Raw genomic sequence first — 23,881 nt, 5'->3', positions numbered from 1 at the left:
GCACTAAGCAAACAACCCAATAAAAAAATGGGCAAGTGAACTAAATAGACACTTCACAAAAGGAGAAATTCAAATGGCCAATAAACATATGAAAAAATGTTCAACATCATTAGTAATCAGGATGATGTAAATCAAAACTACCCTGAAATTTCACCTAACTCCAACGAGAACAACAATCATTAAAAAAACAAACAACAACAAATGCTGGCAAGGATGTGAAAGAGTGGGAACTCTAACACATTGCTGGTGGGATTAAAAATTAGTGCAACCACTTTGAAAAACAGTATGAAAAACCACTTTGAAAAACAGTATGAATGGGAACAGAAGAATGGGAACAAACTTACCATATGACTCAGCAATACTACTTCTAGGTATCAAATCTACCATATGATCCAGCAATATCACTTCTGGGTATCTACCCAAAAGAATGGAAACCAAACTACCGAACTAATGCATGTGTATCTATCTTCATAGCTGCACAATTCACCATTGCCAAACTATGGAACCAGCCAAGATGTCCATCAACAGATGGATGAATTACACAACTATGGGATATGTATACATAAAATTTCACTCAGCCATAAAGAAGAACAAAATTACATCATTTACTGGGAAATGGATGAAACAGTGAGATTTGTCAGTCACAAAAAAATAAGAAACTGATGTTCCCCCTAATATGCAGAAGCTAGGGAGAAAATGGGTCATAGGAGGAACTCTAGATAAAGGAGATACTATAATGAGCAAATAAGGCGACCTAACTGAGGGAGATTGGAGTGAGAAGAGGGAAATTCCCTAATGCACATGATGTACATTAACAAATGTGTCAAAGTCAATCACTAATCAAACATGAAAAGGAGGGGGAGGGAATAGGGTAAGGATTATTTGGGTGATCTGTGCTTGTATGCCTCTACCATCTTGTACTCCATTAAGATATACAACTACAATGCACTAATAAAATTTTTTAAAATAAAATCAGGGTAAAAGAAGCAAGGAATATGTTCAGAATCACACAGCTGTCATAGCGGAGCTGGACTGCAACACAGGATGTGGGAATAGGACAATTCAGTCATTGCATCATAGGTTTCCATCAGTTCCATGATAAAATGTTAAACAAGGCTATTTTAGAGTGGCATCATATAAAGTAGGGGTGCACATTTAAAATTTACTACTTAAAATGTAGTTGAGTTTTACTCTAGAGTGATGTTTACCGAGGTCATATATATATAGTAACATATTCTTACAACAACCTAAGATATTTCAGTTAGTGTCAACTTTCTATTTGGGGAATTAAAATGATGTGGTCTCCTGAAGAGACTTGCTAAATGCCTTAAATGTTGCCCCAGAATATCCCAAAGAATAGTGTGTATATACTGTAGGAAATTTGGGCATTATTTATTTAATTTTAAGTGGCCAAAGATTACAGAACCCTCTCAAAATTTCAAATTCTTTGTACCATTGTCACAACAACAATCAAATGAAAATTTGATAGAAGTGGTTATATTTTTCAGTGTAGTAGTTGCTGATTTATTTAAGGTCACAGTTGTCTTTTTATAGCTAATGATTACTATTGATTTCAGATTGACTATAATCTCATGATATTTAATGCTTGAAATAAACATTTTAGTTATCTACTGGCAGGTGATTTAATATATTTGTGGTAGCAGTATATAAGTAAAGTCTTATTTTCTGACTTTGGTTTATGATTTAAATATAAAATTTAAACCTCTCAGAAATAAATTAATAAAATGCTACCAAGTAACCAGGATGTTTATTAGCTTAGCGTTTATACATCAGGACTATATGTGACACATCATTTCTAATGGTAAAAATAAAAGGACAATATAATAGGAATGGATTCAATGTTGTAGCTTTTTTTTTTTTTTTTTTTTGGTGGTACTGGGGGGTGGAACCCAGGGGCCTTCTCTAGGCTACACTCCCAGACCTATTTTATATTTTTATTTAGAAATAGGGTCTCTTAAGCCAGCGCTGCTGGCTTCAAACCTGTGCAATCCTCCTGTCTCCGCTTCCCAAGCACGGGGATTACAAGCGTGCGCCACCACGCCCTGCAATGTAGCTTTTAAATAGTCGCTTGACACCAATATGAATGAGTAAGCTAAACAGATAAGTGAAAAAATTTTCCATTATGCATTTCCCATGTCTCCCCTCATATCTTTAAAAGTAACTACAGAAGGAAAAGTCTGCATAGAAAATTAATGCTAATAAACTCAACATTAGTAAAATCAATATTAAGCCTAAATATATTTTATTTTAGGCTGGCATATAAAAATTTAACTCATACTATCAGAAGTTTTCTTGATGTTGCCTACTGATAAAGGAAACACAAATGCTTGGATGTATAATTTAGTTATAAATAACCCTAGATTGTTCTGGGCTAGTGAAGTATACATGTAATTTATTCTAGGTTATAACATACATTTTTATAATTTTCATTCACTTAAATATTATATTTTATATAAAGCTAATATGTATTTATTTATGTATTTATTTATTTATGGTCCCAGAGGCCAAACCCAGAAACATTCTACCTCTGAGCTGCACCAAGACCTATTTCATTTTTTACTTTGAACAGGTCTCACTAAATTGCAGAGGCTGAACTGACCTCAAATCTGTGAACTTCCTGTCTCAGCCTCCCAGTACTGATATTACAAGCAAGCACCACCATGCCTAGCTAAATAGTGTATATTTAAATAAATTTACTAAGAATAGTAGGTATCCGTGGAATGTTTCTCCAGTAGATTTTACCAGGTAAAAAAATTTTGTGCCGGGCGTGGTGGCACACGCTTGTAATCCCCGCGCTTGGGAGGCGGAGACAGGAGGATCGCACTGGTTCGGAGCCAGCCTCGCTGGCTTAAGAGACTCTGTTTCCACATAAAAATGTTAAAAAATAGGTCTGGGAGTGTAGCCCGTGGGAGTGTATACCAGATGTAGAAGGGCTTCCAGGAACCCCAGTACCACAAAAAAAAAAAAAAAAAAATTGTAACTGTTATGAGACCAGAGTAATAATATTTAAACAAAATTTTCTGATTGAAACACATGCATCATATGGCATTTCAGGATTTAGATAGTATTCTGGTAACAAGAAGACAATGTAAAAACACAAGTCCCTGGAAATTTACAATGAATGGTTTTCTTTTTTTGGTGGTGGTACTGGGGTTCCTGGAAGCCCTTCTATCTCCGGACTACACTCCCAGACCTATTTTTACATTTTTATTTCCAAACAGGGTCTCCTAAGCCAGCGCGGGCGCGGCTGGCTTCAAACCTGCGCGATCCTCCTGTCTCTGCCTCCCAAGCGCGGGGATTACAAGCGTGTGCCACTACGCCCGGCTCAATGAATGGTTTTCAACAACAGTTTTAAGAGATGAGTTATAGTAAAAGCCATTTGCACTTAATCATTTTGTGGTTGCTTTATTATTAATTTAACCTAGAGTGAAATAAGACCTCAATAAACAAGACAGTCAAAGTAGGTAATACAATAAGTCCAAACAAAGGTAAGCCTGAACCTATTCTATCAGCTACAAAATCTCAAAAGTTAGATGTTGTCTACATCTCCTTGAATTATATTGTTTATGAAGAAATGCTCATTTATTTCTTTACTAAACTTGAGATCTTCAAGATACCACATCACTTTAATTCCCCAAATGGTTAAGCCCACAATAGCTGAAATATCTTAGATACTTAATAAGAATTTGCTACTAGATATGCCCATGGTGTAAGTCACTATTGAATGAACCCAAATCAACTACCTTTTAGGTAGTTGTCAATAAAATGTGGCATGAGTGGCAGTTGCCACTGAATCAATCTCTCTTTCAAATGACATTTAAAAAAAGGTTCATTAAGCTAAACTTTAGCTCTGAAGAACTTCAAGCTTCAAGTTAGAGCTTGAACGATGACATTAAATACCAATTGTCTTAAAATCAAACTATACAATTTGAAGCAGTTACTTTAAAATATTGAATGTTATAATGAAGCAGATTTTTCTATTTCCTTTTCTATTTGTTTCTTTAGTTATATCTATCTCTATTTTCAAGAACATAAAGTAAACCCTAGGCTCAGACTTTAGGAATGATAATTACCCCAATTAACATTTTCATGAAATGGCCTTTTTTCTAATATAATATTAAGAGCTTTGTTTATTCACTTACATTTAGTTATATTAACAATATTTTGACTAAATCATTACCAGAGAATGCTAGTTTGGGTATAACTATTACCCCAAAAGAAATACTGTTTTGTTCACTAGTAGAAGCAGCTCACTCAACACCTATAATGGTAATGAAGGAATATAAGGAAAATCCCCCAAAGCCCACTCCTATAGAAACAGAGAAGCGAGGATGTCAGGTGCAGAGGTCCCTCAGCCTGCTGTTTCCTGAGCTATGCTGCTGGAAAGACTATGGATTTCTAAGTGATACACATCTAACTCTGGCAGCTGGAGGTATGGAGTGAGAAAGACTCATTCATTAACCTAAATAAACTGAGTGTTAGGAACTTGAAAATACTGTCTTCCGGGAGAATATTTTCAGTATAAGTAACTAATTTTTTGAGAGGACTAGCCACCTCCTAAAATAAATTCCACTTTAGAACTGACTTGGCCATATTCTGTTTGCTCAGTAACATATGAGGCTCTGCTCTATTGCTATAACTAGCTATAGACTGAGGAATATATAGTCTACCCTTCACATCTGAGAGTTCCACATCCTTGGATTAAACCAGCTATGGATTAAAAAAAAAGAGAAATTGCATTTACTGAACAGGAACAGATGTTTTGTTTTTCTCCTCCCCTTCCTCCTGCTCCTCCTCTTCCTCCTTCTCCTCTTCCTCCTTCTTTTTTTCTACTCCTTTTCTTCTTCTGTACTGGGAATGGAACCCAGGGGCATTCTACTTTTGAACTACACCCCTAGCTTTATTTTTTAATTTTTAATTTTTGAAACAAGGTCTCACTAAGCTGTGGAGGGCTCAGTAAGTAGCTGAGGCTAGCTAGCAACCTACAATGCTGTGATCCTCCTGTCCAAGCTTTCCAAGTATGGGGATTACAAGCGCGCACCACCACACCCAGCATTTGTCATTATTCTTTAAACAATACAGTAAAAAATTTCCATAGCATTTACATTGTGTTAGATGCTATAGGTAATTCGAATCCAATTTAAATTGAAAGTGATTTAAAGTATATAGGAGGACCACACAGGTTATATATACCATTTTATATGAGGAGTTGAGCATCTGTTTAATTTGGTGTCTATGGGGAAGTCTTTGGACCAATCCTCCACAGATACCAAGGAATAATGGTATGCAGCTGAAGTCTTTTGTACTTGTTCAGGTTCCACACGGTCTTCTCTGTACTAAAGACTGTATATTTGACTATTTGGGGTCGGGGTCAAGTTAGCCTGACAGCTAGTTTTCTATTCACAATGAGAAATAGCAGATTTCTCTACTTGGTTTCCACTGGAATATCACTTGGAAATCATCATACAATATTCTATCTTTCAAAGTTGATATAGTTTTTATTTATTGACCAGTAGCCATGTGCTATATGTTGATAGATATGACATGTTGGTAGATCTGACATCTCTGACCAGTAATAACTTGAATTATTTGGTAGATATGATATTCCTGACAAGTAACAATTTCCTGAATTATTTTATCTTATAACAAGTGAGTTTAGTCATCCAAAACTGCCAAATTTTAAATGCAGCAAAGAGTAATAAGGTAATTTGAAAAGAAAGGTGGGAAGCCAGGTGTGGTGGCGCATACTTATAATCCCATAAATAAATAAATTATTAATAAAAATAAATAAAAGGAAAGGTGGGCCATTTTATAATTATATATTCAGTTTTCCACAAGAAATTTAAATTAAAATTAGATCCAATGACTTTGTTCAGGAAACAATACCCAAGACACTCATGCTGTTTTCACACCAAAGTGAGCGTTTCACAGACTATTCTTGTACTCTGATCTAAAACAAAAGTAAATCCCTGGGCCTCAGTAATTTATGAGAAAATACATGTGGTATGGGTAAGAATATATGTGTTTCTTAGAATATAATACTGAAAGGCCACAAACATTTAATATACAGCAAATAATTATCAATACAGAACATATTTTAACACAAGTATTATTACAGAAATCTTTTATCTGCCTATAGATCACTTGAATGAGAATCACAAGAAGAAATTATGATTTTCATTCAAGGTATTCTTTTAATCATTCTTTATATATATTTTCACCTCATGGTGAAATTGGCTATGTGAAAGCAATAGTTAATAGATAAGACAAACTAGAAAGAAAATATTTTAAGCAAAATACAATGAATGCTTTTTCTATATCTCATAGCTTATAAGAATCCTCTCATTCCCAAGCAACATTAAGTATGTATATGACCACTAAGATTTTAATGTGTTGGTGACTAAATTATAGAGACTAGATCTGTCCTTGCTGAGTCTAACTTATTCTTACAGTAAAACCTCACCAGTAAATTAAAAAAAATGTGTATAGAAAAAGTTTGTTTAAAGACATGCATGGCCTTACAATGACTGTTATTTTATAAATACTTTTATTTTATTGGTGTATTATAATCTCACATAATTATGTAGTTCAGAGTAATAAGGAAAAAGATGCACATAGTACTTGGTGAGTTCAATGGCTATTATTGCAAAGCAAAAAAAAATGTTCAGGGGATTTCTAAGAAAAGAGAGCTACTTTAAGAATAATAATACTTGAATAGACTTTCTTCAATTGCATGGTTATGATATGACTATCTTTTCTTTTCTCTCTCACACTTCAATGAGGAAAAGTAATTATCATGTTGCTTACAACATATGTAATTTGTCTTCTAATTGTAAGAGATTGCAACTGCCTCTATAAATACTTATTGAAGAAGCAAATAACTGCTTGCTGCCAAGAAAGCTAAATACGGCCCATACAGTCTAATTTGAGATTATCTCTTTCTCCTCGTTTTGGCTGTCCAATTATATGGCATTGGATGATTATAAGAGTTACAAAACAAAGGAATGATATCATTTCTATACTTAAAAAATACTAGTTTTTTTTAAATAGAGAAGATTCAAATGACCATCTAAAGGGAAATAGATGACCAGGTACTTGTATTCTTGGCACTTTCAATTGAAAGGTATGTAGTTATAAAACACTGATTGTCAAAATATTTTTAAAACTATCAAATGACATTGTTAGTTGTTTATTAATAAGTAAATGTCTCTTAAATGCCAAATTAACCACCCAGGATTTCATTTATTAAGGAGGTGACTTGAGTTTCTACGACTTAGGTTAAGGGCTGATATCTGCCCGTGGCTCTTCAAAGTCCACTATCCACCCTTCTTCATTCTGCTCTGGACTCTGGGAGATCAATCACTAGGGGCCACATCCATCTGACTGGCTCTTGATTTGGTTTGGCCACTGTGAGTCACCACAGGAGAACTCCAGTCTTGAGGACAGTGAGATGGAGGCATTTACTGCCCTGGCTCCTCCTGGGGGTGACTCCCTGGAACCGACTATGTCCTGAAGCTCCTATCTGGAATATTCACATGGCTTTCTCTGACTAACATCTAGCAACACATGGGGTTTAAAAACTTCCACTGACAACTTGGAATATAAGCAAAGCATGTATTTAATGACTCACACACAAAGGATCAATCACATCATAATGCAAAAATATAATACTTAGTAAATATTTGAGTCACATAAATATTAATAGAATAAATATAACTAAAAAAAATCTACCATCTAAAAGTTTAGAAAGATTTCTGACAACAATCTGTTAAATCTACCTCAATCAGAATCAACTATTTTAGTTATTTCTATAAAATTACTGAATTGTTTACATAGAACACAAAGGAAGCTAGCTATTATATTTAAAAAATATTTTCAAAAACATGTTTTATCTTTATAAATGCATACGTTAAGAGATTTACCTTTTCACCAATTTCTCCTTTGCTGCCCTCCAAACCTTGTTCTCCCTATAAAAGAGTCAGTAATAGGAACAACACTTATAACACACATAATTTTTATAATAATGTTTATAACACTAAAAAATCAATACTTTTAAATAATTCCTAGTATATAAGCTCTAAGCCAATATTAAGTAATTAAGAACTCTAAGCCAATATTAAGAATTTATGTTCCTAAATTTCAAAGGAGCAATTGTCTAGCAGCTTCATTCCTTCCTAGGCATTGACTCTTCAGAAGCCTGAATTTACTCATGTATAAAATAGGCGTGATAGTAATAACTTCCTCATTGATTTAACTGTGGATAATGGCAGAGAAACCTCAGCGAAGAAAGGGAGAAGTTCTAGGAGAGGGTAATAGTGATTGAGGGGAATTAATGAAGGAAACACTTCCATCGACATTGTGTACCTATGTGCCAATATCAATGTCAATCTCAGTATCTTGTATGGGGAAGGGAGTGGGGAAGCCTACCCAGTGCTGTGTGCATGTATGTCCCCAGCAGTCTGAACTGCATTATAATGTGAGGCTACAACACACCAATAAAAGTATATATGTATGAAAAAGAACTGAATATATCAGCATAGTACCCTGCGCAGGCTGTATTGGTCATTCGTGTCATTGCTACTTATTGCACTAGATCCTTGAGACTTCTTAGCAAGCTGACTTCTAGCCTCTTTTGTTCCAGTGAGAGCTTCATGATGAATGAGCTCAGGTTTGAAACTCGGAGTTCTGGCTCTGGCTCTGACACCAGCACCACACTCCCAACTCTCTGCAGCAGAGAGGACTGGTGGTCATAGGCTGGCTTACGATCACCATATTCTAAAAGCTACAGGTGACCTTCTGTCCAGCTAAATCCTCTCTGATCTGATGAGCTTACTTTCCCACTTACTTTTTTGTAGACTGAACACTGACACTCTCCTCATACATTCAACACACGCTCACTGAGCACCTCCTCCATGTCAGGACCCTCATCATCCTAGCCAGCCATGATATGGGGGCAGGGTCCTGAGCACTCCTCCACGCAGGGAGGGCCTAGACACAAGAAGCATCCAGCAAGCATTTCCTGAGTGCAGAGACAAGAGATGAAGGCTTTCTTGTAATGCCTTCACAGTTTTTTTCTATAATACCTCAACAATGTGATGCTATCATAATTAAAATTCATATGACACTCATTGTTGGGAAGAGGGGAAGGGGAATGGGGAGGGGGGAGAGGGCATATATACATATATGTTTATGCATATACTATACATAAAATACATTTGCTAATGTATTATTTTATACATAAACACACAAATACATATAAATAGTATAATACATAGGATTAATTGTTTTTTGTTTCATCTATTTTCAAAAAAATTACCAGAAAATAGTTTAGTTATTAGGTAATTTTTAACCACTGAATACAAAGCCTATCTGTTTTCTATCATTTTCCTAAAATACGACTAACTTGATCTGTTAATTCAAGCTGACACTGAAGCTGCTAAGCGCCTCCATCAGCTACGATGTCAGCATCATGCAGCCACCACTAACAGCTGCTGGAAAGTCCAAAACTATTTCCCAGCAGATAAATCTGCACATCCCTTGGATTGCAACTTGACTCGCAGATGCAGCACATGCCGTATCAATGGGTTTTGTCTAGGACTGCTGTGAAGAAATTCAGATGCTTGCCATTTCATAGCTGCCAGTTCAGTCTCATTATCTTACTGGGCTGGGAAAGGACAAGTTTTTAAAGTGGCAACTATAAATAAATATTTATCTTTTAAAACTGTATCTGTAGCTTTGGATCGAAACCTAAATGCATAGTAACTTTTGCTATCTTGTCACTAAAACCTGTGAAACTTCTCTAGAACATAGAAATGATATGCTTGGCTTTGGTGGGCATCTAAAATTGTGTCGATAATGCTCTCCCCTGTGGAGGGATTATGTGGATTGTATCATGACAGCTGGCCCCACCTGAAGTGACTCCCTGTATTCCTCTAGGAAATCAGAATATCGGTCTCTGTGCTTCCAGTAATGCTGGTCAAATATAATCACTTTTCCAGAGAGAGAAAGTAATCCCTGGTTAGTAAAATGGTACAAAGGAAAGTTTCCTTATTAAAGAGAAAGATCCTAGGGACAGAAGAAGTAGCCCGCCCAGTGAAAAACTTATCATGAATTTTTCATTCTGGAAGAGATTAGTTGTATGTAACACCTTTATCGTACTTAATATTTTATGTCATTTTAACTATATGTTTAGCTCAACATGGTATATACAAAAAGAATAAAAATAACCAAATCAAGTCAAAGGCAGCAAAAATTGTCCCCCTATACATTTTAGACTCTAATACTAATGCAAATGCTTCCAGATTGACTGTCTATACATCCAGGGCCCAGAAAACACTTCTGTCGACTTCTCTGGGGAAGAATGTTGCTCAAGCCCTTTGATAAACTCTCTCTTACAATGACCTCTTTGAGAAGAATTATTTACATGGGTCCTCTTTGGACAGACTAGTCATTGAGTCTTTGATAGAGTTCAGTTTTATCAAATATGTTTCCTGAGTCTCTACTATATTGTGTAACAAATGCAACTGTCAACATGTTAAAATTTTTAGTTCTCATAAAGCAATTTAAAACCTCTTTACCTTTAGACCAGGTAATCCTGGATCACCACGTAAACCACTGTCACCCTAAAAGAAGCGCACAGAACAAATTTTATTAGCCACAAAAACAAATAACGAAAGATTATTGTAGTCTTCAGCAGCCAGCTCTTATTTTAAAAATCGTGTTGATGGTTTTTAAGTTGTGAGATAAGGGTTAGATGGAAAGCTACTACCTGCGTTGGGGAAAGGTCGTCTAATACTGAGTACCCATCATAATTTGTTTCTTTTTTTTTTTCCTGTTTCTCTTTTTCCTCTCAGATCTCTGGGCATAATATTATAGTGTGCCATAGTGCTTTTGATGGGGCAGAGGCTGTTCTCATAAACTTTTCAGGTAGTTACTATTATCATGACCATCTTATAGACAGTGACACAGAAAGTAGGGGGTAGAACTGGAATTCCAACACACACTTCAGCTCTGTGCACCTAGCTGCCTCTACACTGTCACTGGGAAAAGACTTTATTCTGACTTCTAAGTGTCTTCTTATCTAAAATTTGAAAATATTATATATTTTTATTGTATATATGATTAAGTTTACTTTCCTATCTACATGTGCTGATTGCTTTTAGATGGATTTTGAAATTGTATACAATGCCACATTACATACAACAATTACTTAGAGGAAATTTTATTTCTTTCCATTCACCTTGTTCCTGTCTTGAGCATAAAGGGTTTTAGCAGACGCCTATCAGTTTCCATCCCTGGAATTCATGGCTCACCTCTCACACCAGCTAGAATGAGATACTCCTGGGGCAGGCACATGCTCTCAGTGGAGCCTGAGGGATTCAGCTGGTTAAGAATTACTCTGCGTCCTGAGTCTCCAGGTTTAGGTAACTTAACAAACTAATGATTCTATTTAACTGCCATATTCCTATCAAACATTTATAATTAATTTGGAATATAAGAGTTTTATGCATTACCTAGAATGCAGTAAGATAATCATTTCTAAGTATTATTTAAACAAAATTCAAATATGTGAAGGAAAAAATCGTACTTGAAACTTTAAAAGAGCAATCATAAGTTCATCAAGATCTTTATCTCTTGATTAATACTTTTTTGAAAGTTTAAGTGGTTTTTACTAGGTACTACTGCATGCATACATACATACATGTGAAAGACTAAAAATTATTTTAGTTTTGATTAAATTATCGAGGCATTCTAAGGTCCAACTATCATCACAGTGAGGGTAAAACATTGTTACTAAGTAAAATTAAGTGCTGAAACAACAATATACTTACCTATCTAATACACATTTATGCCATATTTTTATATCTTAGGCATCATTCAGGTCTATTATAAATTTCCAATTTCATCTGGTAAAGCACATTAAGTATCTGGTCAGGAACCATTCTATGGAAGTGCAGCTTGTTACTCACCACAGAAGTATGTCCATTTGTCCATTAAGAAACTATTTTCATCAGTAATCCAATATAATGTTTTATATCACATTACAAGTTACACACAGTAACAAGATACTTACATTACCAAAAATACTATTTTGAAAAAAAAGTAGTGATTGTGTCTCCTCTTTTCCTTTGCCTCCAGCCCACTTTCTGTACCTCTTGCTCCTGGCACTAGCACCCAGACATCCTGCCAATTAGGCACCCAAAGTTTGCAAAGCTCTGATATTGAGAATCTGTCTTTAATTGACACATGTTTTATGATTGTTGTAAATTAAAATGTTGTGTTTTTCTATGGTCAGCCAGTGCTAATCAATCCTCTTTCCTGAATGGAAATTTGTTTTATAAACATAATTCTAGACTCCAAAATAATTCAGTGTACATCACTGATTATCTTATAAGAAATGAGTCTGCCTCACTGGGCATAGTGGCACACAACTGTTGTTCTAGCACTTGGGAGGTGAAGACAGGAAGATCACAGGTTCCAGGGCAGCCTCAGCAACTTAGCCAGACCCTGTCATTAAAAAAAAAAAAAAATAGGGCTGGGAGTGTAGCTCAGTAGTAAAATGTTCTTGGACTAAATTCTCTATATCCCTCCCAATAAAAAAAGAGCCAGCCTAAAATCTTCAACATATAAATGTTTTTGAAACATTGCTGATACTTTTTAAATTCAAGTTTGCAATTTTGGTATTCAGAAATTAATTTTCTTCTCACTGCTTTTCTCAAAGTTGCCATAGATATCATGTTTCAAAACTTATGTTCATTTTTAGTATTTTGTCATTATCTCATCCCTGAGGGATAATGAGAATATTTTTTATCTCTGTCTCAAAACAGGAAAGATTAAATAAGACATGGTGGTGCACGCCTGTAATCCCACCACTTGGGAGGCTGGGAAGGGAGAAGTACCAGTTCAAATCCAGCCTCTGCAATTTAGCAAGACCGTTTCCAAATAAAAAATAAAATAGGCTGGGGGCATAGCCTGGAGGCAGATGGCTCCTGGCTTCCATCCCTAGAAACCACACACACACACACACACACACACACACACACACACACACACACACATACACAATTACTTAGCATAAAAACTAAGGCAGGAAATAGCCCTAGAGATAAAATTTTCTTTAACAGATTAATGAAGGATAATGTTTCTGTCAGAACTTTTAATAAAGTCTAATTTATGTCGGCAGAGTACGCCTGTCCTTTTACTCCCTCTGAAGCAGAAACTCGTGGGTGTCTCTGTTTGGGGTCAAATTTAATTCTACATATAGTAACATCTGCCTAACATTTCTAGAAGGTTATATATTATTTGCATTCTCTTAACCTTTCCTTCTTCCCAATCTCAGCTTAAAGAAGAAATGTTTCTCCTTTAGTGTCCAATCAGTATTTTATTTCATTAGCAGAAAAATATTACAGTCAATGGTTCCCAAAGCAACTATAACTTTCAACACTTGCTTCTGAGGCAAATACTATCTATTACAGGTCTTTTTATAAAAGGACTTAAGTCCCTTTACAGTTACAAATTTATACTACGAAAGGGCAAATGAATAAATATGTATAATATAAAGGAGGGCAAAACTCTAACAATATTGCTAATAATATTGCTGCCTGTTATTATTATAATTCGTAGCCTGTCTTTGACTTTCCAGAACAGTCAAAAACATCCTTTTCAGAATTCAACATAACCTCTTTGAGAAGGTTTGTTAAAATAAAAAGTTATTTATTGAGTTAAATAAGAGCAAGTGAAGTTTAGAGCAAGCTGGTGGCTGTTTGAAAACCAATTAGAGCATTCTATTTCTCCTTTTTATCACTGTACATTTACCATCAGTCAGCATAGACATAAAATAATAAAATGTAAAACATGACATTTCCTGGTTCCTTTGACTTTGGAGTAAGTCTTTCTTATTATTCATGAACATATATGTTGTCTGAAAGAATTGTATTCACCAGGACTATGTTAACAGACCCAGGACCAATAATGCCAAGCAAGGAAAGGTAGAATAAGCAAAAAAAGTTTTCAAATAACTAAAATTAGACTGAGAAAGTATAAAGTTTCATATACTGTGTTGTAGGAATTATTTAATCATAAACGGGCATTTGGCCTTTGATTTAAAAATCTGGTATCGTACTATAACATAGTTTCCATATTAAAATATAAAATTTGACCTATCATTTCACTTGGAGCAAGATCTCAGGAACAAATGCTTCTGTGTGACTTTTGTGTACGCTTGGAAATATAACGATATCTTTCCAGTATTTAATATTCAATGGAAGAAAATTAAATGTTGAATGAAACAGAAGAAATATCTACAGTGAGCTGGGTATAGTGATACATGCCTGTAATCTCATTACTTAGGAGGCTGAGACAGGAGGATTGTTGGTTCAAGGCCAGTCTCAGCAACTGAACAAGGCTCTCAGCAACTTAGCAAGACTTTGTTTTGAAATAAAAAATAAAAGGGCTGGGGGTATAACTTGGAGGTAGAATGTCCCTGGGCTCAGTCCTTGTACAAAAAGAAAAGGAAAAGAAAAAAATAAAGTAGAATGCCAGAAATCTAGCATAAAAACCAATAAAACAGGCAGTAAAAAATAAATCTGATTTTTATTCTGGGTTTCACTAATGCCACATTTACAGTTTACCATAGTCCACTTTGCTCATATATAATTTTCTAATGTTGGTTTTTTATGAAGTTCTTATATTGTTAGAGGTCATTAAATGTTTGGGGAAATAACATATCTTTGATATCTGACTTTATTTCAGGGAGGAGAATTTTTCTTTCTATATTTTCAGACTCCATTTCAAGAAATAAATTGCAAGGTCAAAATATATATATGCAGCTAACACATGAAATATATTATTATATTAGTGCTCAGGATAAGACCAATTTAAAACATCCTCAAAAAATAAATGACACCCTATTATTATTTAATCTTATATTTTAAATAATTTTATGGGTATAATTACATATCATAGTGAGCATAAACATGATACATTCATATAAGCACACAACATTTCTTGGTGTATTTCCCTTCTAATTTCATCCTACTCCTTATGAGTCATTTTAAGAAAAGAAAGTTGGCCACCAAAGGTAAAGTATGGTCAATACATGTCAGGATCACAGTCCTGTAAGCACAGGTACTGAGTAGCACTGAACTCAACATATACTCTGCCAAAATCTAATATCCTGAGGGCATATGTATACATGTGTATGTGCAAAAGTATATGCAGGTGTATATACCTATAAAATAAGATGGATATTCTTAAGCACAAGACAAGCATAAAGTCATACATTATATCCATTGCTGCCACCAAAGAATCTAATGAGGTACTAACTTTACTAAAAGCTTCTTTATATCAGGCACTTTTGTTGTTTAATTTTCATTATGCAGAGTTAAGGGGGGAAACTAAGTATGGTTGCTGAATTAATGCATATTGAACATAAATTAACCCCTCCCCAAATTTTCCCCATTTCTGCTGTCTGCAGTTACATGGGGAGGGGAGTATAGGTCCTTTTTCCTTTCTTCCTGTACATGAAATCCTTTTGTGTCGCTATCAAGCCTTCCATTCAGTAAGCCATTAATTTTGCAAATAATACTCGGGAATCTCTAATATTATGATCTTTGGTCATAAACTGGTCAGTCAGTATCTTGAAATGTGGCACTCAAGACTCCAGAAATTGTCCTACATAGTACAGAGGGTGGGCTAACACATACACACAGACATACACCACACACACATACACACACACACACACCTACCCTATTCTGGACACTAAATAGTATACCTATTAATAAAACTTGTTTTATCTAAATAAAATCTCTACATATACTGGGGTTATAGTGAACTATAAACATTATATTTTCCTTTCAAAGAGATTTTTTGTGTGTGGTACTGGGATTCCTGGAAACCTTTTTTACCTCTGGGCTACACTCCCAGACCTATTTTTATACTTTTTTAAAATTTGGAAACAGGGTCTCCTAAGCCAGCGTGGCTGGCTTCGAACCCGAGCGATCCTCCTGTCTCTGCCACCCAAGTGTGGGGATTACAAGCGTGCACCACCATGCCCGGCTTCAAGGAGATTTTATGGACAAACCTTCATTATTTAAATAAAAATTATAGTTATTCGAATAATAAACACAAGGAAATAATTTTAAAATAATTGAGAGGTAAAAGTTCCTTTCCACATATAGCAAAGTCAGGGAGTCTAAGCCAATGCTGTTGGGCCCATCACACAACCTGAGCTCCCGTGAATTGTGACGATTTTCTTAAAGTGGATCTGTTGGGAACCAGGGTTTGGGTTTTTCACTCTATTATTAGACTAACTTTGAGATAGTCTTTAAATAAACTTGAAGCTTCAAAATAGTACTAGGGAAGTACAAAACATTTAATGTGAATCACCTACTGAAATATTGAAGCACGGTGATTGACACCCGAATCAAGTATTCTGGCGAGTGAAAGATGACTTAAGATATGCATAGGATCGTGTCATCAGTCAGCTCCTAATTGAGGACAGTGATCTACCAGTCACTGCAAGCTGCTTCCTGTCCAAAGTATTCCTCATGATGAGTAATTTATAGTTTGACTCCATATCAGTTACTCTAATGAGAGCTTAAATGCACCAAAGTGATTAGTTACTTATCTTTAGCCATTTGGTTAGCTGTGGTGAAAAATGGAGAAAGACCACATCCTAGCAATATCAGGAGATTTGTAGGAAATCTGAGTTTGAATTTAAAAAAGAATGATTTAATGAAGATTTATGCTTGAGAGAGAAGAGAGAACACAGTTTCTCTGAGAAAAAAATGGAAAGCCAATCATGGAGATGTACACATTTCTGTTCCATTCTACTCTAGGAAGCAACACTTGTAATTTTGGTAGGTAGAGAAGAGATTCTCTTTCTCTCCTAATTCCATGATGTATGCTCTGCAAAAAGTATGGAAGATTCATGCTGAAGCATCACTGTGATGATGCTTGATTTCCCAGCATTCCTCCTCTAGTTCTGTTTTTGGTCTGGTGCTAAGTCCTCTTGAGTTTGAGTAAATCAACTACCATTACTCACTCAGAATCAGTTGGGTGTCCTATCCTGGGCCAGACGCTGGGGTTCCGGAGATAAGTGACACCAAGTCCTTCTCCAGAGCTCACATCTTAGCAGGGACTGTAGATGCACAATGTACTGGTGATGTGAATCAAGGGCTATGAGAGCAGAATGGCAAGGACCTGCTGATGCGGGCTGGTGGCCAGGAAGCCTTCATGAAAAAGGTGCATATTTTGAATTAAGCAATTTAAAAATGCAGTGATGGCGGTAAGGAAGAAAGATATCAATTGCCTGTGCTCATCCTCTTAAACCTTAAACCCTTACCTGGCAGGTTCATCCAGTACTTTACACCTGAGATAGCAGACCCTGGATTGGCTGGCTAAACGATCCTTTAGCCGGCCACTTTAAAAAAAGTCTAATACCTAAAGTCATAAATGTCTTTATAAGATAATAGTTACATATTTAATGTACTGTTTAGTATCTCAGAAATCGACACCAGGATAACCCACTAGACTATGTAGAGAAATAGAAAGTGTGTGGCCTTTTTGTGGCAATATTTTAATATTTATGAGCTAGATGCCAATGGTGCATTAAGCCAAATAGGAACATTAGCAGACTAGGTTCTTTAAATCTGGCTAACTGTTTAGTAAATAAAAGTCAAGTGCTGGGTGCCAGATACACTGCATGTGTTGAGCTTGTCATCCATCTGTTGTGTTCTCTGCCAGCTGCTCTACTTGGGATGCGAGCTGAAGGCATTAGAAGGGAATAAGAAACCATTAAGAAATAAAATAAGCTGCAGAGCGAGCAAGTTTCTTTTTCCTGTCCTTCTATTACCTCTGTCCTTCTTATGTTTCTGCTAATTTTAGTGTTATACTGTATCAATATGTGCCTACAGGTAAGACAATTAATTGACACTCCTTGTAAGAGCAGCAAATTTTAACTGATAATTCAAGTTTTCATTCTCTTAGTTTTATAAGTGAGCACACAAGTAGGTTGACAAAACTTTTTTCTTTGTGGTCACTTTTTCTGTGAATATAAATATTGATTATGATAAAAAGTTTAATCCTATGTCTGATGACTATACCTTCATTTATTACTGAAATTTACCAGAATACACAGGTTTATAGGTGGACTGTGATTGAGAGGTATTTTCTGCAACACAAAGCTTAGATTTGTTCTATCAACTTTAACAACTTTATAGGAAGGAAATATCCTACTGTTAGAATAAAGGTAGGTATCTTATTTTTCTCAATTGCTACAATAAACTGTCACATGTATATAAGTATTTCAACTATTTTTAACTTGTGAGGAACTCTAGAACTAGGCTTCATCTGAATATTCTTAGAAAAATAAAGGTAAACTAGAAATACAGAGAGAAAGCCAGATGACTTAACCAAAATCCTTTTTACTAATGTCTGTAAGTCTCTGCATCTCTGAGGCATTAATGCTACATCTGGACCAGGGCTGTGGGAAGGTTCATTAAAATTCACAGCAGCTACTAGTCTTGTCTGTGCTTACACAAACTCTAACAGCATCTGCCTTTATTTCCTGAAGCTGCAGTCTGCTCACAAAATGTCTTTTTTCAGGGGAAAAAAAAATCAAGATTCAAAGATAATAGTCATTTCATTTTCCAGCAGAAAAGAAATACAAAGACTGTTAGGGAACAATGGGTCTGCTCATTCCATCCCATCCCACTAGGATAATGGGGCCTCCAGAGTTCATGGTGGGAAGACCCATCACACAGGGCACCTGGGAATGAATAGTTTGGCTATTTTAAGACAAGAAAGTTGGCAACTCTCTCATCACGTTATCAGACACACTTCTTAAGTGCTCTAATGCAGAGTCTAGAAGCTCACTTTAATTTTTTTAATAAAATCATGGTTACTAAGTTAAATACTTTTGTTTTTGAGAAAATAAATATACTATGGTGTGTGTGTGTGTGTGTGCGTGTGTGTGTGTGTGTGCGCGCGTGTGCGCGCGCGTGCAAAGGAAATCTGGATATTCGGGCACTGTCCAGCGGGGGTACTATGCAAAGGTACAAGAACTATGATTTCCTATGGCTAGAGGGTCACATCCTAATTAATTCTACTGTTTGCAGGTTATAAAAATTAGAGAAGTTTTAATTATCTGTAGGTCTTCATTTCTTAATCTATAAAAGTAACAATAAATATTAGTCTGTAAAAGTAGAAGGATGAATGAAATAATGCAAAGGAGGCTTTTGATAGTGATTAGCATATACTCAATGAGTAAATGGCTTCTATTACTACTAGTATCAATATTTATACCTTTACATGCATTTCTGGTAAGTGAGGAATTCATTGGTTTACCAACCTCCGGTTTTTTTTTGTTTTGTTTTGTTTTTTTGCGGGTCTGGGGCTGGAACCCAGGGGCATTTACCTCCAAGCTACACTCCCTGCCTTATTTTTTATTCTTTATTTTGAAACCGGGTGTCCAGTTTTTTTAAGAGGTCAAAGTTATAAAAGATATGTGATGCCTATTTTAACTTTTTTCCACTAAGTAAATTTTGAATAAGAAATATAAATTTCCTCAATTGAATCCTAATTTGGTCTCACAGTAAGCCAGAGTTTAGGATAACAGAATCAAACTTTTCATTTAAAATTGTTTCTATTCTTTGCCAAATACTTATATATCAGGCATTGAGCTGTCACTCTCATGAATAATTTCATTTAGTCTTTCAGATAAAGCTAAGATAAGCACATTATAACTTCTATTTTATTAAGAAACTGACACACAGAGATACCAGTATCCTGGTCTAAATTAAAGAGTAAGAATTGGAGCTGGGATTCGAATCTAGGCATGGTAATTTAATATTAATTAGCATGGTACAATAATGATGTCTAACATTTACCGCATACTCCATGAGGAGTAAAACTAATTCAGTGAGTTTTCCCACTAAAGAATAAAAAAGCCGGGCATGGTGGCGCACGCTTGTAATCCCCGTGCTTGGGAGGTGGAGACAGGAGGATTGCACAGGTTCGAAGCCAGCTGCGCTGGCTTAAGAGACCCTGTTTCCAAATTTAAAAATATATAAATAGGTCTGGAAGTGTAGCCTGGAGGTAGAAGGGCTTCCAGGAACCCCAGTATCACCGAGAAAAAAAAAAAAGAATAAAAAATACTTTAGGACAAATTTTAAATAATTTAGACAGAATATAATTTCATCATAAATTAGGGTCTATATTTATTCAATTATTAAATTATAATAAGACTATTGGAAAGTAGTTATTCCTATTAGTATATTACCACTTCCTAAATATATATATATGTGTGTGTGTGTGTGAAAGAGGAAACAAAGCAATGTTTCATGTGAAATACTTGGTGATAAAAGCAAGCGTGGTTTGCGTTTTATGTTTGGAGGTAAAGCGAACAGGATTTGCTCCTTATGTCCAAATCCTCATCTTATTTTCCCACTTCATACCAAAAGGATGCGAGTTTTGTGTGTGTGCATGTGTGCACATGTGTGCTTATGTGTGATCTTATGCACTAAGTCGTTCACTTCTCGATATCAAACCATCCAATTTACTTACTTTTATTGGCAGTGGCTTCTGTCCATCTAAGCTTAGCAGAAATCATGTTATCTAATAACACTTGATATGTATATTTTCTTACATGAATTCATAACAGAAATTTTGCCAAATCTGTTGGCAAAATTGTAGCTGTGCTGAATGTAAAAGGGGTCAGTTATTTTTCTGTCATGTTGGACAGAAGGTTATATTTATTAGGTTAAGAATGCCTAGTGCAAGTCTGTACTGGGTGATAAGTATTATAATTATAAAAGGAATATAATTAAATTCTGTACTTCTTCACTGTCCTTAAAGTCCCCATGACTTTATATTCTATAAATAGATTTCACAAAACAGTGTTGTTTATAGTACTATTTTTCCCCTAGGTCTCAGAAGAAAAATGCCATCTCGGTAACCTAATATTTGTTCAGGGCCTTGACTTAAAGAAAAAAAAATGTACTGCTATCACCTCTCCCTGAAACTTCAAAGTGCAGATTTATTTCAGAGTAATGAAATTGTATGTAAATCACTTGATATATTATAGTATCACAATGAATGGACGTATAAATTGAAGCTAATATAAACATTCAACTTTATACTGCTCAAAATATGATATGCTTTATTCCAGGCATAGAAATCAGTTCTCTAGCTTAAACTTTAAACCTTAAAAAATGAAAAAAATTCACTTTGAGAATACTGTATACCTTCTTGCTCCACGTAAGGCATTCACACAATTTGCCTATTTTATTTTTTAACAGTACACTTAAAAACTAATTCTAAGATGAAAACCCAAAGAGCCACAAATGCTGAGGAAGCAGAATCAAACTGAAGCTCCCGGAAGCTGCACGAGGAACTCTGAGGTGTGTGCACGGGAGGCAGAGCTCTGAGGACGCCGACCTTTTAAGAACCAGTAAATTTTCTTTGGAAATTACTTAGAAAAGTTTTTTTTTGTGTGTGTGTGTGTTGTTGTTGTTGTTGTTGTTGTTGTTGGGGGTGGCAGGTACTGGCGATTTGAACCCAGGTCCATTCTACCTCTGAGCTCCACCTCCAGCCCTAGTTTTTTTTATTTTGAAACAAGGTCTCACTAATTTTCTGAGGTCTTGCTAAATTGCTGAGGCTGTCCACAAATCTGCAATCCTCCTTTCTCAGCCTCCCAAGTACTGGGATTACAAGTGTGCTTCACCACACTCAGCTAAACAGGTATTTTTTTTAATCATAAAACAATGAGAACATTTTATTCTAAACAAACTTTTCAAATATGATTTACATTTTTTAAAGCTTAAAAAATCTCTTTAGTCAAATATTTTACAATTTATTTAAGTAACCTATCAGGTAAAATTATACTAACCATTTTGTTTTCATTGCACATATTCATTAGAATTATTTTACATAAATGGTAACCTGTGGGTGGTAGAAGTGAGAAAAGCACTCTTGATTTGGCCTTTTCCCCACTCACGAATGTTGTTCCCTTGCATGCCTAAGTAAAGTGCTGAGTGAGAAGCACAGCTGGCAGCAACAGCAGCCGAGACCTTGCGGAAACAATATGCTCAAAGGCTGGGTGTTTCTCTAGATACTGGAAGAAACAGGTAACTAAGTAAGGTCGCCCAGGATGCAGCAGACTGGGCACCAAGACACCACAGAAAGCCCCGGGTTCTTCCAATGTCTGAGACTCTCGGAGAGCAACTCAAGCAGACTAAACCCAGAAGAAAACTGCTTCAGGAAGCATGGAAGATTATTTGCCAGGACGATTTTGCCATGGTTTAGAACACCATAAATAGAGCCTCTTCTTTCTCACATCAGCTTCTCAGACTCTCTGGTGACTCTTCCTATAGACACTGATGCTCGTTAACTGACTGTGCAAGACTCAGTCACCATTTTAACCAATGGGCCCCGGGCTGAGGCTCACCGTCCTCAGAATGCCTTTGCCCAACTAGATTTTCCAGAGCTAGTATGTGCCTTTGTAGTCATTGAAGTTGTTCTTTAAGTGGACTGGAGGATGAATCATCACACGTGATTCTCCTACAAAAACAGACTTCTAGGAAAAGAAACAGATCTTTAATTCTGAATTAGTGTTGTCTCTGTAACACTGTATCTGGCTCTGTTCCTTCACATTGCCCCAATGCCCTTTCTTTTCTAAGAATCCCCCTTCCCCTTAGAGGATTTCTTGGCATACACTCTTAACTTTCTAGACCTTTGCTTTATTACCATCAAGGTTCCTGATTGCAACTGATGTATCAACATACTCAGTCTTGTCAAAAGGACTGAGAATGTTGGTTACTTTAGTTCTCACATTGAATCCTGTCTGTTAGTAACACTTTTTCAGAGCCTATAACTCAGCTGATCAGTAGCAATTCACATTTGTTTTTCACAAATAAGGATCCAAGAGATGTCACGGCATGGAATTTTATCCCAGGCTTTTTAAGTTCTGATTTAGCATACTGCGGGGGAATTTTATCTTTATTTTTCATAATGTGTCATGTGAATGTATGTCTTACTTCAACAACCTATTTCATTGTCCAAAAGCTCAAGATTTTGCATTCATTTAAAAAAAAACAAAGAAAAGATTCCCATATTTAAAATAATTTGAAAAATCTCTGAAATTGAAACACTGATATTTGTTTTGGTGTATTTAGGAAGAAATTGGGGGAGTAACTGCATAAGGCAAGTTTGACTGAGCTATTTTATTAGGGGTTAAGTGATTGACCAGAACCCTCTGGGGAAAGGATTTTGAAATAATCAGATCTTTGAACAAGTATTTGAAGAAATTTTTGTATATGATAAAGAATGTTCAATTAAGGTCATCAGCAAGCTTAGACAAAAGGAAAGCAGCCCAAATAAACATTAACTTACAGCCAAGTTTTATTGCTCAGCAAAGAATTTTGGATTTTAGAATCCAACGTTACCTTCCTATAAGAGTAAAAATTTCAGAGTGAATAATCTTAGAAAGAAAAGGCAGCAGCAATGAAGCAGTCAGATATCACAGATGTGTGTGTGTGTGTGTGTGTGTGTGTGTGTGTGTGTGTGTGTGGTGCTGGGGATTGAACCCAGGTGCTTTTTACCTCTGAACTACACCTCCAGCCCTATTTGTATTCTTTATTTTGAAACAGGGCCTAAGTTGTGGAGGGCCTCAAGCTGAGGCTGGCTGCGAACCTACAATCCTCCTGTCTCAGCCTCCCAAGTACTAGGATTACAAGTGTGCACCACCATGCCAGGCTCAGATATCACAGATTTAAGACAGTCTCAAAAATAAAACCGTCTGACAGACTCTGAGCCCCCTACCATGTCAGTTCAGTTATTCCTGGGTCAATTTCAGGTG

The 23,881-nt window shown here is 35.8% G+C and overlaps 1 protein-coding gene across 1 annotated transcript in view; it reads right to left on the bottom strand.

Moving 5' to 3' along the window:
* Window positions 1-23,881, bottom strand: part of COL19A1 (collagen type XIX alpha 1 chain) — a gene marked incomplete at both ends in the record, with an annotated part of 383,978 nt that overhangs the window by 275,589 nt on the left and 84,508 nt on the right. Inside the window, 2 exons of the mRNA XM_080699922.1 lie at window positions 7,944-7,988; window positions 10,599-10,643. Coding sequence (XP_080556048.1) covers window positions 7,944-7,988; window positions 10,599-10,643 — 90 coding nt within the window. The remainder of the gene's footprint in view (window positions 1-7,943; window positions 7,989-10,598; window positions 10,644-23,881) is intronic.

This window comes from Muscardinus avellanarius, assembly GCF_963383645.1.
Source record: "Muscardinus avellanarius genome assembly, chromosome: 8".
NCBI lineage: Eukaryota > Metazoa > Chordata > Mammalia > Rodentia > Gliridae > Muscardinus > Muscardinus avellanarius.
Note: the sequence above shows the minus strand (reverse complement) of the source record. Positions and strands in the feature narration are given on the sequence as shown.